The 16,799-nt window shown below is 35.0% G+C and overlaps 1 protein-coding gene across 2 annotated transcripts in view; it reads right to left on the reverse strand.

The window, feature by feature from the left end:
* Positions 1 to 5,641: 5,641 nt before the first annotated feature.
* LOC114031524 (regulator of G-protein signaling 17) overlaps positions 5,642 to 16,799 on the reverse strand; it is a 57,724-nt gene continuing 46,566 nt past the window's right edge. For both annotated transcript variants that reach the window (XM_027846649.1, XM_027846648.1), the window contains exons 3-4: positions 14,282 to 14,516; positions 5,642 to 5,830 (exon numbers count right to left, since the gene is read on the reverse strand). In XM_027846649.1, coding sequence (XP_027702450.1) covers positions 5,642 to 5,830; positions 14,282 to 14,516 — 424 coding nt within the window. The remainder of the gene's footprint in view (positions 5,831 to 14,281; positions 14,517 to 16,799) is intronic.

Below are 16,799 nucleotides of genomic sequence, written 5' to 3' on the forward strand. Positions count from 1 at the left end.
ATTTAGATTATGGTTTTTATATCAATCAACAAGTATTTATTAAGTGCTTTCTATACTCCAGGCATTGGGCTTTAGGGAAAGGATTTTAAACTAGTTTCTCCTTTTGCCTTTTTTTAAAAGAAAATTATGCATTTTACTTTGTGCCATTTTCTAGCTCCATAGCAAATATTTCTATTACCTTTATACCTCCTTCTAAGTCTCTAATAGGCTGATCCATGAAATAAAAAATATTTCCATGAATTATGAGTTTTGTGCCTTATCATAGACTGAACACACACAGATTTAAACAAGAGTAGTCATGGGAAAGCCATATTGATTTATCTTGGAAGAAGCACCTTTTTTTTTTTTTTTGCCACACGTTTTAAATGCAGGTGTTATTTTTTAAAAAATGCATACTTCATTTGAGAAGATGGTAAACTGTGCCACTTTTTGAAATATTAAAGTCCAGTATATCTTTCTGGCTTTCTTTTTTGTACTTTCACATTCTGCCTTGTATTTATATATTGATTTGCAAAAGTCTAATAACCCCTACTAGACTCCCTAAGGTCAGGAACATGGTTGTCTTATTCATCTTTTTATCTTCTGTTACCTAGCAGAATGTCTTACATTTATTAGGTAATCAAAAATATTTGTAAAATGAATGTGGTTTATTTGTTTTACAGTAAGAATACCCTGTCAGAAGTCAGTTTTAGGTTAACAGTTTAAATATACAGATATTTGGAGCACAAAGAAATGTGTTAGAAAAAGTAGTGAGGAGAGGAGCACAGTTAATGCACTCGAGAACTGTTCCTACAAATCTGATTACTTTTTGTGGCTAGCTTGAATGTCCTTTACTTTTACTCATTAATTGTCTCTTTAAGAGCTTTTTTTATTAAGAGCTCTAGTCTTCTGAAGTATGGATAGAGTAAATCCATTCTCTTAGGATGGACTAGAGGATACCTTTTTAATCTCCTTTATTCCCCCACTAATATTGTCACAGCTAAAGTTCTAAAAAGATTTATGATTTATATTTGTTGTAATGTGTCACATTGTGTTATATCTTACCAATATTCACTGTTGCAGCAATTAAGACAAGAAATATCAAACTTTTTTTTATAGACTTGCTCACTGGAACAAGCAATTTGGTTGGGAAATAAGCAGTGATGATAGACTATTCCCCCCCCAAAAAAAACAACCCACCACAAAGAGAAACAAAAATTATGTTTTTGATAAATTCTAACTGGGCAATTAATATGAGCTAGTTGCACTTTTTGAAAATTTTCTTACTCCCAAACTATAACTGGTATTGAACACACTGGGGGAAATAGCTCAATTGTTTCTTGAAGGAGTTCTAAAGTTCCTTGAAAATGTTAGGAGGCATTTTCAAAAGGAGTCTTTTTATCTTCACACTTAGGGGGTAAAAATCTTTCCTATTTTCCAGCCTTCACAGTGGCCAAAACTACTTCATATTTTATAGTGCAGTAGGAAAAAAAAAACAAAAACAAAACACTGGATTTGGAATCAGAGAACCTGGTTGGTTCAAATCCAATCTCTGCTAATAACTACCTGTGCAATCCTAGGCAAGTCACTTAACATCTCTAGCCCTCAGTTTCCTCATTTGTAAAATGATAGGATTGGGATGGATAAGCTTTAAAGTTCCTCTAGCTCCAAATCTATGACCCTCTGATATTTTGCAAATTGTTACAGTCATAATGCTACTTGGCTTTATAGAAAATTGTCATTTTAGAAAGATAAAATTGTGTAGTTCAAATCCCAGAACCAGGTACCAGTTAAAGTTCAGTCCCAGGGTGAATATGAGTTTAATTTTTGTTCTCAATAAATGCACATTATTTACCTGTTCCTATTATCCTTCTGAAATACTGAATTATCAGGAAAACACACATTAATATATTTCATTCCACAAGTAAATACTTAGGCAGTATTAAAGGATACTAATAAACAGTCCCCCTACCCACCATGCACTCTAAACAATTTTCAAAATTGATTATCTTCATTATTTACAATTTTTAAAAGGCAGCCAAAAGGAAAAAAAAGACCACATTGTGGTCTTGGCTCTTGTCCACACTAATTTTGAGATCAAAATTGTTCTTAGCTCTTATTACAAGTACATACAAATGTGCCCATAATGCTTCAATCTGCATGTACCATGGCTGGAATTTGCACCGGATTCAAGATTCACTCAACTCATATAATTCTGACAAAACAACTACCCTACATGTTTGCAAATTAAAAAAAAAAAAAGTTTGTTTATCCAGACCCTCTCAAAGTATAAAAAGCCATGGAGTAAATCTGTCTACTTAGGATAAATAAAGTGGAGAGATAAGTAATAATCTTGTTACTGTTATCTGTAAGCAGATAGTCATTCTGGAAAATTCTGACAATCAAAGTCCCCTTTCTCAATATCAGGGCATTTTGTCTGAACTCTCCAGAGGATGATCTCTCCTTCACTTTCCAATGTAGACACAGCTCATTTTGGGCACTCTAAGTGCAGTAACCATTTTCAGACCACTGTAGTTAGTGTCCTATAGCAGCATGCAAAAAAACCACCTTGGTGGCCTAAAGTATATTTTTGCACCTTCCAAGGGGCCTCATTTTTCCTTAAAAATGATGTATACATTAGGAGAATTTAGAATGCTAAAACAGATGTTGTGCTATTGAAATGGTAGTATAGACACCACTTAAATTGTTGGGCTTTTCTTTTTTTGTTTCTTGCTTTTGTTTCCTGTTTTATTTATATAACAAACATAATATAAAGCAGACTTTTTTTTTTCTTTAAACTTGATAGAGCACAAAATATACAGACACCACTTCTAGGAAGAAACTTCAGGGTTCTGTGGTTAAATCTTAAACCCCTGAAAATAGGAGTTTATTATGGAAATGTTCACACAGTTGTAAAAAAAAAATTAATGTGTAAACTTATTCCAGTTTCCTCCACAAGATAACTACCTAAACAATTCCAAAAGAATGCACCTATTTCAAAATATATACTTTATGAACTCCAATATTAGAGATCAATATTGTTTTTTATAAGGGCCCTTACGTTTAGATTTGGTAAAATGGTAAAAGTATTGTCAAACAGACAATTCATCTAATGGTCCAAAGTATCTTATAAAGATAGCTTCTGACTATCAGGTCACCATCAAATAGTAACATCAAGAATATAAAGTCTACTTTTTAAAAGATTTATACATGCAATATATGTAATAGTATTTTACATGTTTTTTAGTTCTATGCACCAATGTTATTGTGCCTCCACATCATAACAAGTATGAAAATACACCATATCATATGTGTGTATGTGTACACAGTAGTAGTATAACCAATGTAATACTAATTCAGAAAAAAAAAGTTTAAATCATTTCAGGAACAATAGAACTTCACAGTAGAAGTGGTGATTCTTTCTAGTATTTTCTTCATTCTTCAGGAAAAAATATGAATTATCTATTGTTGTAAACATATTCATAGCTATGAGTCTATTAGTATAATACTAAAAACTTTTATTCATATGGTAAATAACTAACCAACATGAATAAAGTATGTCATAACACAGTAACATTTTCAGACAAAACAGGCATTTATTAAAAGAAATGTTTGTTATAAATATTTTATGTCTTGCATTTTAACTACATTTTCATAAATAACAATGTATTTAAAAGTGCTGAATATGATAGGATAGTCAGCAACGCCAGTGTAAACAGAATATTTTGTTTTTCTGGATTTTTTTAATCCCATTTTGTCAAACACTACAACAGTTAAAATATTTGCATAGGGAGTAGAGAATAGCCCTTTAAATAGCTCCTGAATTCTATATTAATTACAAAATCAAATTCACTTAAAAACAGTTTTAAAATGTTTTGGATTCAAGGACACAAAAACTTGTAATGTCAGACTTCAAGTAAAATAAGTTGTAAAATAAAACTCCAAAACTGCTCTTTTGAAATATGCTTAATAAATTAAAAATAAATGAGAGGTAGTAAAAGAAAATGAAAAAGAAAACCTAAAATTTTAATATCATCCCTAGTATAAGGCCAGTGTTCTCAAGTGGTTATAACTATTTTTCAACTTTCCTTCCAAGTCACATAGTTATTTTCACCAAGTTTACAATAAAAATAATAGCCTCCAGGGGATATTAACATTTATAACATAACACTTTGATATAAATATGAAGCTGATGGTGTTTTGTACGTTACAGGGTATTGTTTTCTTGAATGTCAAAAGTGCATACCCACATCAGGCAAGATCTTTCTTTTTCCTTTCTTTCCTTCTTTTCTCTATTTTCTTTCTTTCTCTTTCTTTCTTTCTTTCTTTCTTTCTTTCTTTCTTTCTTTCTTTCTTTCTTTCTTTCTTTCTTTCTTTCTTTTTCTTTCTTTCCTTTTCTTTCCTTTTCTTCCTTCCTTCCTTCCTTTCTTTCTTTCTTCATACCTGCAGAAGAATCTGAGCAGCAAAACCTTCAAGTGCTGCACTGTCTTTTGATTTTCCCATTGAGAATTTATTTGGTATTTAACAGTTCTTATTTCTGGAAACTTCTTGCTCTTGAGAAACTATTTCAAAATTCACTATGTCTGAAGCAGCTATATGTTTTCTTCAAAACCCTTGATTAAAAACAGCTTTTCATGGGATTTGTCTTCAAGAAAAATATGCCACAGGACAGATGCTATTCATCAAAATGTTTTAAAATGCTACATGTAGGCAATCTTTTATTAAATCTTTCATATTCCAAAACTAAAGTATCAACCTATTTTTTTCCCTTGCTGAAGTACATAACATTACACAACAGTGTTATAACTGGATAGCCAGTCTTTAATAAATCAATTACAGTATCTGACATCTGAAATGTACACAGGTTCTGTTTCCTTATAACAAAAACAAAATCAGCGCATAGATTTTGTCATTGAAACATGATCCCTTCAAATGGTTTGTGCTTTTTTTTTTTTTTTTGACATTGCAAACTCTTCTGTAACGAAAATGCCACAGTTTTGGCAGTGAACAACCAGAGGAAGTCCCCATGATGTTTTGTTTTTTTTTAAATAAACAGCGATAAATAGCTCTTTTTTTTTTTTTACAGAAATATTGGCTTCAAAATCAGTGTATTGAATGCAGTATAGCATATTGAATCCCATTGTTACACTTTAAAAATTGGCTTTTTCGGTAGTAGTTTATACTAAAAAAAAATGCAAACCCTCAGCTGATTTGCCGCAATTATTTCTATGTAAGACCATATTGCACAAAATGTCCTTAAATACAGAGATAAGTTATGTTATTGGATTAAATATTACATCAACTAAGTGGCAAATGAAGCAGCTTTACCTTGCACATGCAATGTGAGGATACACAAGAAGACTGTTCATAGGACTACAAATACATCTTGCTTGCAATTAAAGTGAGTGGTGTGTAAAATACATGTCATTTGGCAACTCCATTGTTGGTTTTTCCCCAAAAAAACTTAACCATGAATGACCTTGGTAAAAATGGAGACAAAGACCAGAATATGTTGTATTTTTTTCACAGTAGCCTGAGTAGTGCTAAACTGTAGTTCTCCAGGAACTCAGCTTCTGATGTTATATAACTACTTGAATTTCCCACCCCAGCCCTCCAAAATGATTCCCTCCCACCCCTGCCCACCCAAAAAAAAAAATGATAACTAAGATTCAGAAGTAGAGCCAGCAGTACTTTCAACAAGAGACTTATAAATCTGAGAGTTCAAAAACCTTGGAAAAGAGTCTCTGTGCATTAAAGTATATATTTGAAGTTGGGCATCTTCATACATGTGAGGATTAGGGTCCAAGAGATTTCTATTGATCACCTCTCTCACTCGAGAATCAAGACTGACCTGTGAGGAATAGAAACTGACATGTCAAATGATGTTTTTGTTGGGGGGGAAATGAAATGAAATTAGTACAAATATGCTATTTATATAAACATTTAAGATTAAATCGATGCCTTAAATCCTTGATAATTAACTTTTAAAAGTGCTACCCCCATCACTGTCACTTGCCTCTTCTCAGTTCTCTACCTGTTGACATCCCTCCCTTTCTTCAAATCCCAACTTAGATGGAACTTCATTTTCTGTGCTGCCTTAACGGACAATCCCTCTGACAGGTCAAATGGGCTTCTGCACTTTGCCTGGCCCTCTCCTTTGCACGTGTCTGACTGTTCTGTGTGTGACAGTTCATATACATACCCTCTCTGCCGTTTTGAAAACAGGATAGCATTTATATAGTGCTTTAACGTTTACAAAATGCTTTACATGCATCTGCTCATTTGATCCTCACAGTAACCCTATGAGGTAGGTAGACTGAGAGGATAAGTAACTTGCCCAGGGTCCTACAATCGGGAAAGGTCTGAGGCAGGGTTTGAATTCAGGTGTTCCTAACAAGTCCAGAACCCTGGACATCTATCCTGGATATCTATCACAAAGCCTTACAAATAGTATGTGCTTAGTAAACCTTTGTTGAGTTAATACCATGAATGTTGAAATGTTTATTTTTTCCTTGAAAAACGAAGTTTAAGAAGTTAAATAAAAATCAGAAAAGTTAACTCATCAGATATTTCAGTGTATCAGTCAATCAACACATTTATTTTCTTATTTTTTCAGAGGTAATCCAGGTTAAGTGACTTGCTCAGGGTCACACAGCAAATGTCTGAGACCAGATTTGAACTTGGGGCCTCCTGACTCAAGAGCTGGTACTTACTGTGCCACCTCGCTGCTGCTCAACACACATTAACAGCCAAGTACTATGCTATGAATTAGGGGTAAAATTACAAAAATTGGAACAATCTCTGTCTGCCTTCAAAGACCTTACATTCCACGGGGGGAAACATGTATGTAAATAAATGTATGTGAAGTGTATAACATATATAAAAGGTAAATTTATGGTGAAGGGGGGCACTAGCAGGCAGGGATATCAGGAAAGGCTTCATGTAGAAAGTGTTGCCTGAGCAGAGTTTTGAAGAGCACAAAAGATTACAAGAGACAAATATGAAATGGAAAGTGTACTTCAGGCATGAGGGACAGCTAGTACAAAGGCTTGGAAATGGGAAATGGCTGTCTTATGCAAATAACACCAAAAAGTCTAGTTCAACTGGACTGTAAAATTCAGAAAAGGGAGGAGTGTATAATAAAGTTGGAAAGGTACGTTAGGACCGTGTTGTTGAGGTACTTTAAAAGTGGATCTTATATTTGATCCTAGAGGCAACAGGGAACCAATGGGCTTTATTGAGTAGGGTAATATCATGGTTAGATCCACATTTTAAGAAAATCACCTTGGCAGATGTGTCAAGAATGAGAAGAAGGAGAAAGAGTTGAAGCAGGAAGATCAAATAAAAGGCTATTGGAATTGCCCATGCTGGAAGTGATGAAGATCTGAACTTGCATGGTTGCCACATAAAATTGAAAAGATTTGGCAAAAGACTGGCATATGGACTGAGGTAGAATGAAGAACCCAGGATACCATTGGGTGACTGGAAGGATTGTGGTGCCCTCAACAAAAACGGGAGTCAATTTGGAGGTAAAGATAAAAAAAAATGTAAGTTGCATATAATTTGACTTCTCTCATGATGAGAAGAAGAGGCAGTTTATGGAGTGAGGGCAAGGGGTAACAGGTGGACAGCTCAAAAACTGCACCCATGCCATAGTAGAAAATTTGGAAGAAGGACCTGAGCAAGTCAAGTGGCTCCTGATGGAGGATTTATGGGAGTATATAGAAAAGAATCACACAGACTGAGAAGGCATGGATATGTTGTGATCTATGCCATTGTTATCCCAGATTCATTGACATTATTGAAATACGTACATTTCCTCAGGAAGTTTAAAGCATTCATACATTGACAATACAATAAAAGATTTCCTGATTCTAAAACAAATCCATCCCCATCTATTTACATTCTGTTTAGGTTTTCTGGGCTGATAGTGCTGGGTCTGGAGTTGGGAAGACTCATCTTGCTGAGTTCAAATCAGGACTCAGACTCTTACTAGCTTTGTGACCCTGGGCAAGTCACTTAACCCTGTTTGCCTCAGTTTCCTCATCTGTAAAATGAGCTGGAGAAGGAAATGACAAACTATTCCAGGATCTCTGCCAAAAAAAACCCCAAATGGGGTCACAAAGAGTCAGATACAACAAAACAGAATATTAGACCTTCTGCTGGGGGGCTCTCTAAATGGTGAAACAGAGATCCTGAAAAAGAGAAATTCTTTTATATAAGATGCTTACATCTTTACTGAGGTCTTTGATTTACACCTTTACCAATCAATCAATCAATGAATTAACATTTATTCAGTGGCTACTATGTGCCAAGCACTGTTCTTAGCACTGGGGATTTAAAAAAAAAGGGGGGGGGGTGCAAAAATAGTCCCTGCCCTCAACAAGCTATATATATATGGGATAAATAGAAAATAAATAATAGAGGGAAGGCATTATAATTTAGAAAGGTTGAGAAAAGCTTCCTATAAAAAGATGGGATTTTAGCTGGGGCTTTATGGAAGCCAGGAAGGTCAGTAGGAGGAGTTGAGGAGGGAGAACATTCCAGCTCTGGGGAACAGCCAGAGAAAATGCCTGGAGTAGACAGATGGAGCGTCTTGTTAGAAGAATAACCAGGAGGCCAGTGTTATTGGATCAAAGAGTACATGGTGGGGAGTAGAATGTAAGACTGGAAAGGTAGGAGGGGGCTAGGTTATGAAGAGCTTTGAATGCCAAACAGAAATTTTGTATTTGCTCTTGAAGGCAATAAGGAACCACCAGATTTTGTGAATAGGGAGGAGACCTGATCAGACCTGCGCTTTAGGAAAATCACTTTGATGGCTGAATGGAGAATGGATTGGAGTTGGGAGAAACTTGAGGCAGTCAGACCCCACCAGCAGGCTAAGTGTGGATATGGGTGGTACATATACTCTCCAATCCTAGTTACTCAGTTCTAGATAGGGCATGACATCAAATACAACTCCCAACAGGGTGGTAGAATTTTATTTTTCTTTTAGTAGCAACAGAAAGGTCTTAAGAATATATAAGGAGGCCCTTCAGATCAGGTACCATTCAAAAGTTTTCTTTATGTAGTGAGAGTAAGGGATAATAGGTGGACAGCTCAAAAACTGCACCCACGTCATAGTAGAAGATTTGGGAGAAGGACCCGAATTCTACCATGACAGGGATGTGAAATACCTTCATCCTGTTATTTATGATCAGAATTAACCCTAAATAATAACTCAATCCATTAATTAACAAATATTTATTAAACACTTTACTATGTTCCAGGCACTGTGCTAAGCATTGGGGATACAAAGAAAGGGAAAGGATAGTCACTTTCCTCAAGAAACTCACAAAGTAACTCATATTGGTGTTAGTTCTTTTATCTTTACAAGGTACTTTGGTACAATATATGAGTTAGATATGTAGTGTAAGTGCTGTGATCTCCATTTTGCAGAGGAAGACTCAAAGGCTCACAAAGGTTAAAGCATTTGTCCAAGGTCAAGAAGCTAGTAAGTATCACAGAAAGGACCTGAACGGTGGTCTTCCAGATTATGAAGTAAGAAACTATTGATAATTTTTTTTGTTATTCCATTGGAAAACAAGGGCTAGCATTGGTGATTTGAAAGGTTGTTTGATTTGTTCATTGTGTTCAAGTCTTATCCTGTTTATTCAAAATCTTATATGTGGGTTTAAATTTATGCCATGCCCAGAGAGTTCACTCATTTTGGTCAAAGTATCTTGGAGAATCCCTATTGGTTCTGACTTTCTTCCTTTTCTCTCACTTGCCTCCTAAAGGGCTTAGCAAGCTTCTAGAGTAGGCCTCAGCTCTGGTTCAGGTCACAGTAATATAATCCCAGGATTTATCCCAGTTTCCCCATGTCTACAGATGATGCAATATTGATTTATACACTCTGGCTGAAATTTTCTAGGGCAGGGGTTCTTAATGTGGGGTTTGTGAACTTGTTTCAAAAAAATTTTTGACAATTATATTTCAACATATTTAGTTTTCTTTGTAATTCTATGTATTTTATTTTATTCAGTTAAAAATTTATTCTGAGAAAGATTCCAAAGAGTTTACCAGACTACCAAAGAGGTCCATGATGCAAATAAATAAATGAATGAATGAATGAAGAAAATTAAGGACTCTTGGCCTAGGGCTTATTGATTTGGAACAAAATTCTGAGGTTCAGTCATTAAAAGGTAATTTGGGTATGTAGCCAATAGCTCTCTGCCATCCTACATTCTTGTCTTTCTTATAAATCCCCCAAATAAAGAAAAATCTGGAAATGAGTCACTTAAAATATGCTTCAGTTTCAGTTACAAGGCTGCATGACACTCCTTTTGTTAAATAAACTATCCAGTATGGTCAGTGTCTCTTTATTAATGTTTTTCCCCCTTTTCTTTAAGGTATCCTTTGGGTTTCTGCTCAGTGGACATTTAAATTTTTGATCTTAACCTGATTCAGCTTATTTTCAACTGTAGAGTGATGGCAAGATGAAGATTTTCTAAATCCACTCCAGTGTTTAGGTGAACAAGAATACAGACATACAGAGATTGTGCAAAACAGTTACAGTTCTCAATTTCAAACTTAAGAAAAATATTAATTATCACAGAAGACTAAGTCTCATTAATTATGAAGAAAGATTCTTAAGAATCCAAAAATGTAGAAAAGTTTAAAGCTGCTAGCTTATAGAAATATGAGTTTCAAACCACTATCTGAGATCACATAAGCTTTCTTAAGGCAGAAGAAAAGGATAGCACAATTCTAAGAAACCAAAGTAACTTATGTCCACATTATTCTGTGCTCAAGAACCATAAGGAAATTAATGATTAACAATGTTTTGGCACAACAGTAAGTGAAAAAAAAATTACACACTTAGTAACTAGTGGCTAAAATATACTTTTTAAAAATTACAGGCATTTGATTTTTTTTTAATAAATGCATACTTTAATAGCTTACTGCTTGTTTGAGAAATATTTCTGTATTAGTCAGGGGTATTCGGCAAACGCAAGATACAAATATAAACCCTGAGAAGTCTACCATAGTAACAGGAGATTGATTCAGATTATGGCATCCTTGTCTTCAGCAGGAACTTTTTTATTAGATTGAATCACAAGCTCACTGGAGAAAACTAGATTTAGAGTCAGAGGAACTGGGGGTTGAGGCTCGTGACTCTGCCAATTACTAAAGCTATGTAACTCTGAGGGTTTCTTAATGTCTCTGAGCTTCAATTTACTTCTCTGTTAAAACTGTGAATATGATGTTTTGCAGGGTCCAGCTGCTCTGAAGTTTTTTATGCTGTGAAATTGATGACAAAAGTATCAAAAAGGGAAAACTGAATATTTAATTAATCCTATCTACCCATGACTTACTAGTCTATAAGCTATCCAAATGGCCCAATAGAAAATAGATATGATCAAATGAGCTCATCAAGATTGATTAATATTTATTAAACATCTACTTTGTGTTACACATTGTACTAGGAATTTGGGATACAAATATACAAAAAAAAAGAGTGTCTTCACCCAGGGATCTTCTATTTAACTTTGGGGATATGATATGGCTACAAATAAGTAAATTAAAATATATACAAAGTAAAGACAAAGTGATGGGTAAAGGTGGCACTACCAACTGGAGTAATCAATGCCTTGAAGTGAGCTAGGAATTCCAAGAGGTAGAGGGGGAGTGTATTTCAGGGGTGAAAGCAGGAGGCAGCCCAAACAAAGTCACAGGGATGCGAGATAGGATGTAATGCAGAGGGAACAGCAAGTGGAATATGGAATGTCTGAGATCAAGAAGTTATATAATAAACCTGAAAAGATAGATTGGAGTCAGATTGCATAAAACTTAAATGGCCAATCAAGAGTTTGCATTTTTTCTTAGAAGCAATAGGGGGCCACTGAAGCTTCTTGATGAAGAGAGCAATATAGTCAGACTAGCACGTTAGGAATATCAATTTAGCAGACATACAGAGGATGAATTTTAGAGGGGGAAGACTAGAGGCAAGGAAGCTAATAAATAATTTAATTTAATAATTAGTGGAGATGATAAAATCATATAATTTTTACATTTTGAAATTATTCTTATTTTTATTGTTTCATGGCAATTAGGAATATAGGTTACAATCTGAGGTAATCATTGCCCTGTAGGGATAAGAAATTAATAAAACTAGAGAAGATTACTGGTAGAAGGGATCTTAGAGATCTAGTCTGTCTCATTTTATAGATGAAAAAAAGTCTGGAGAGCTGAAATGACTTATCCAAGATTGCAGACAGAGTGTGAGAGAGCTGCTAAAAATCAGCTAATACCACCATGAAGCAGACCTGTGTATACCACTAGATACGCCAAATTCTTTCTTATCTAGGTAAGATTTGCGTTTAGAGAATCCTTTTAAAATTACTTCTTTCAATATCTTGGTTACTTTTTATAGCTGTTAATTCCTTCCTTTTTTTTTTTTTTTAAACATGTTGTAGGCCTTCTATTGCTACATTTAATTTTATTGGACCTAAATTTCCAGTGCTTAATAGACATAAGTTGACACTAGGATCTGTTCTATCTGCTAATGAATGTTCCTATTAGTTGTAAATTCTTCTTTATTATTTTAATCTGCTTTTCCCTTTAGGCAATCTTAGAAAGTGTTAATTTACTCTTGGAAGTAATCCTATTTTATTGTTTAACTTGTTAGCAACTTTTTACTTTATCTTCTTTTCTCCTTAATATATTTTATCATACAAGAAAAGACAATATAATATCTCCTGGGTACCACCTCAGTCAATTTTATAACGAGGTTGAAAGAAAACTCTGTGTCATGTCAGCTCAAGTACCGTACCTATGAAAAAAGAGCCACATGGGCATATACAATTTAAGTTGTCCATATTTTCTACATAATTATTAAAATGCAATAAATTTAAACTGAAAGCCAAGAAAAAACAAAATGCAATTTTACTAGTCATGACCAAGATCATAACATTCTGAAGCTTCCTGGTTATCATTCTTTAATGGACTACTCAGCTGTGTTTTTTTTTAAAATTCTGAGTGCTTAAAGTCTTAGTTATTGAATCAGAGATGGGAGGAATATTGAAGATTCTTCAGTCTAACACCCTCATTTTATAGTTAAGGAATTCAAGGCCCTGAGAGGTTCAGCAGCCTGTCCATGGTCATGCAGTTGGCAATGCCAAAACTAGAAACCAGGACTCTGGATTCCTAGTCCAGTGCTTTTTTTCTTCTATAGTACTATATCCTATTATACAATATTCCTTTTCAATAATGTCAGAAACTGTAAATTTAAAACAGACTCATAATCCTTAACTTGAAGTGGCATTCCTCATTATGTTGTGGGAATGACCTTGGGTTCTCAAAGGTTTTGTCAACAGAGCACCAGTTCTGGAAAGCTTTACCAAGCAAGAAAGGCTTTGGACACTAGCCCAGCAACTGACTCTTGTTGAGAGGACTATCCTGCTAAGTTTAGGGTGGTTCATCACTATAAGTCTAAATATTATATGATAAATTTTTTTGGCCACAGCCACTCGTAAACCTAATTACCAAGACATAGAGGGGCTCTGAACTTCATCTGTAGAGAGGGATACCAACACTACGAGATCACAGTTGTTTTTTTTTTTGGTTTGTTTTTTGCAATATTGAAGTAATTCAACATCAACAGAAATGTTTTTTAAAGTATTTATGCATTATGTGTTAGTGAGTGAATTCTTGCTAATTAAAAAATAGTTCAAAACCTATTGCCCTCAGCAGCAAATGAGATTCAGTGTAAGGAACAAAGGACTTTGTGCTAAACTAGAGAGACACCAATATCCACATATTCTGAACAGCACTATCCAAGCATAATTATAAAGCAGATTAAGTCTTTTGCATGCCTTTTCAACTCTTTTTTCTGCACTCCTTTACTTCCTTTCAGTTAATTTCCCACAATTCATCATAGGCATACCCAGTGATGCCCTCTAACTGAATCTAGATTTGCCAGTTAGCATCTACCTGAATTTGGCCATCCTGGGTTTATCATCCCTTCTTCACTGAAACTTGCCTGTCCCATATAAAGAGAAAAGAACCATATTTATCTCTTTTATCTCCTTCTTCCATTACCTAGGGCAGTGATCTGCATGCAGCTAATACTTAATAAATGTCTATTTAATACAATGAAAGATGAATGAATAAGTGAATGGGTTATTTTTAGAGCCAAAGCTACCTAACCCCCACCCAAATGAAGCTCTCCAACCTATCCGGGCCATATGCAATCTGCACCTAATGAGAATCAGTCCCAGGTTAGATCCCGTTGGTGACAAGAGTTTTCCCAGATTTTTACCTCTTTGGGTGACAGTATAGAAATATAATCTTCATATATAAGCCTGGCTTTTTCTTCAACAACTTTCTTGTTCTGCTCCTTTTTTAGGTCTTCACATGCAAGCCAGAAAAGTAGGTTCTCTTCACTGTATTCTGTTCGAAGAAATTCCCTGAAGAGATTTCTCCCAGCTGGCGTCTTCATCATCTTGTCAAAATTTTGAGACCAGGACATAATTTCATCTGGGGTGGGATTTTGGCTATAGAAAAAGAACAGGGCCATTACAATAGGAAGAGGAAAAAAGTTTTGTGAAGTTAGTGCTGCCTGAGATCCCTGAAATGACTTCAGAACTCCTATGTTCAGTCACTATAGGTCCTAGGTTGGTATCGTGCCTCAGTGGAATAGGTAACCTATGTAGTATGATTTAATACTACCATTAATTATTAATAGTATCATCACAGACATGCATATATGGGTGTTCCATGTGTGCCTGGGTACATGTTAATTTTTTTTGAAGTGGCTTTGCAGTTTAATTTAATTTCTTGAGAATGTTCTTTTAGTTTTAAGGTACGGATTCTTGTTTTCATGTGTATTATTCTTAAGTTTAGTTAAATTTTAGTTTCTTTAGTAGGAATGAATATTCAGGAAATGTTCGCCTTAAAGTAAATGAAAACAAAACTCCTTAGATGTGCACCCTAATGTAATATGCAATGTATACCTATGAGTATCATTTGAGGGACTCCAAGAAAACATCATCCTTCACCCTACCCCCCTCCACATGCCCTATAACTGATGTTAGAAATGCCACTGTAAGAAATTCAAGTCTTCAAGCTTAACATTAAGTTAGAAGATTGTTCCCTATGAAAATGTCATTACTCCATGGACATTCAGTACATTGATCGAGTGTCAGTCATTTATACTGTAGTATAAAGTAACTTATCAGGTCTTTCCCAACATGACAATTAGTAGGTGGGTTTTGATGGTGAGGAGACTAGTAGAGAGAAACCTTAATGCCTAAGTCCTGCTGTGTTGTAAGCTAATACCAGGCTACTCAGGTCAGCCTGGGATGAGCTCTGTGAACCTTGACCAAATCATTTTACTTCTCAGACCAGTTTCCACGTTGATGAAGTGGTCTCTTTAATTCGTTCTAGCTCTGAAATTTATTCTACAAGTCTGTGGGTAAAGCTGTGCCAAGAGAATGCCCCTTACCTTAGGACACACATAACGATTATTCAAAAGAACATGGATTACTTATTTTGTGGTAGCTTGTTTCTTTTTTTAATGACTATGTTTACAGTATTTAGTGTTTCAATAAGAATCAAGAATTAAGAAATGTGGAATGCAAAAACAGCTCAAGCATAAAACTGGGTAAATATACTTCACACATCACACCTGACTTCTTACCCACTCATCCCTGCACTGATCTCACAAATAAACATCAGGAATAGATCAGCTAGGTTCTAACTAGGGTTGCATGTAGGAATTTTGTACTGGTGGCACTTCAGAAATCATGATGAGTCTCAGGAAAATTCAGAAGGGAGGAAAGTGCTCTTCTTGCACCTTTCCCCCAATGTTACTGGATGGCTATGCTGCCAGTATCCCATCAGCCAGTAAGGTTTTGGAGGGTTGTTACACCGTTATTGACTGGCTTGATGCTGACCTGCACAGCTAACCAGTTAATGGTACATTTGGAGCACCCTACTCCTTTCCTTCCTCTTTACTGATTCAATTCAAAAAGAAAGTCTTAGACAGAAATTAATATATAAATTGTGTGCTGTTTCTTGGTAAATGCTGATACAAAAGTGTACACTACTCCCTTGCCTCTGATTTATGTATGAGGTGGTTGTGATTCTGCTTCTGACTTAGTCAAACATTCACAGGGAGACAATCTGTGTGGAAGGAAGCTCAATGTGTAACAAACAAGAAGGTACAACCAATACAGAGTCTTCAGAAAATCCTTGTTCAATTTAAAAACTTTTAAAAGCTAATAACTGGGATTGTAGGTATGTTAAGAATTATGAGCCAACCACACTTAAGGGCCAATTGAATTTTCTTCTCATAGCTCATATGGATTTCAATTCTCTAAGCCCCAAGATAGAGTTTATCTTCTTATCAATGGTACTGATCACAGGCTCCGAAATAAAAATGCACAGCATAATTGTGTGATGTTGCTGTTCTTAAATTTAATTAATTTGCCTTCAAATATTCTTTACAGATTATTTCTAAAAGAGCTACAGTCCAATTTATTACACTTTGAATATGCATATAGGCTTTATGAAAATCCTGAAAAAAAAAAGAAAATTAAAAAAAAAATCCTGAATACATTGACAGGTTGAAAAGACAAAAGGGGTGAATGTAGGAATTTACCAACTTTATCAGAACAGACTTGTCTGAGCAACCAGGATCTATAAAAATCACTGGTTCTGGTACCATTCTTTTACATGTTATCTTCTCTCTACTAACTTTTCCTCTAAAGATTCTACAAAGTAAAACTTGCCTGAGTTTACTCTCAATTTAAACAATTTATATAATATCTTGCTGT

Source organism: Vombatus ursinus, unplaced genomic scaffold (genome assembly GCF_900497805.2).
Source record: "Vombatus ursinus unplaced genomic scaffold, bare-nosed wombat genome assembly UNPS02015175.1, whole genome shotgun sequence".
Lineage (NCBI taxonomy): Eukaryota > Metazoa > Chordata > Mammalia > Diprotodontia > Vombatidae > Vombatus > Vombatus ursinus.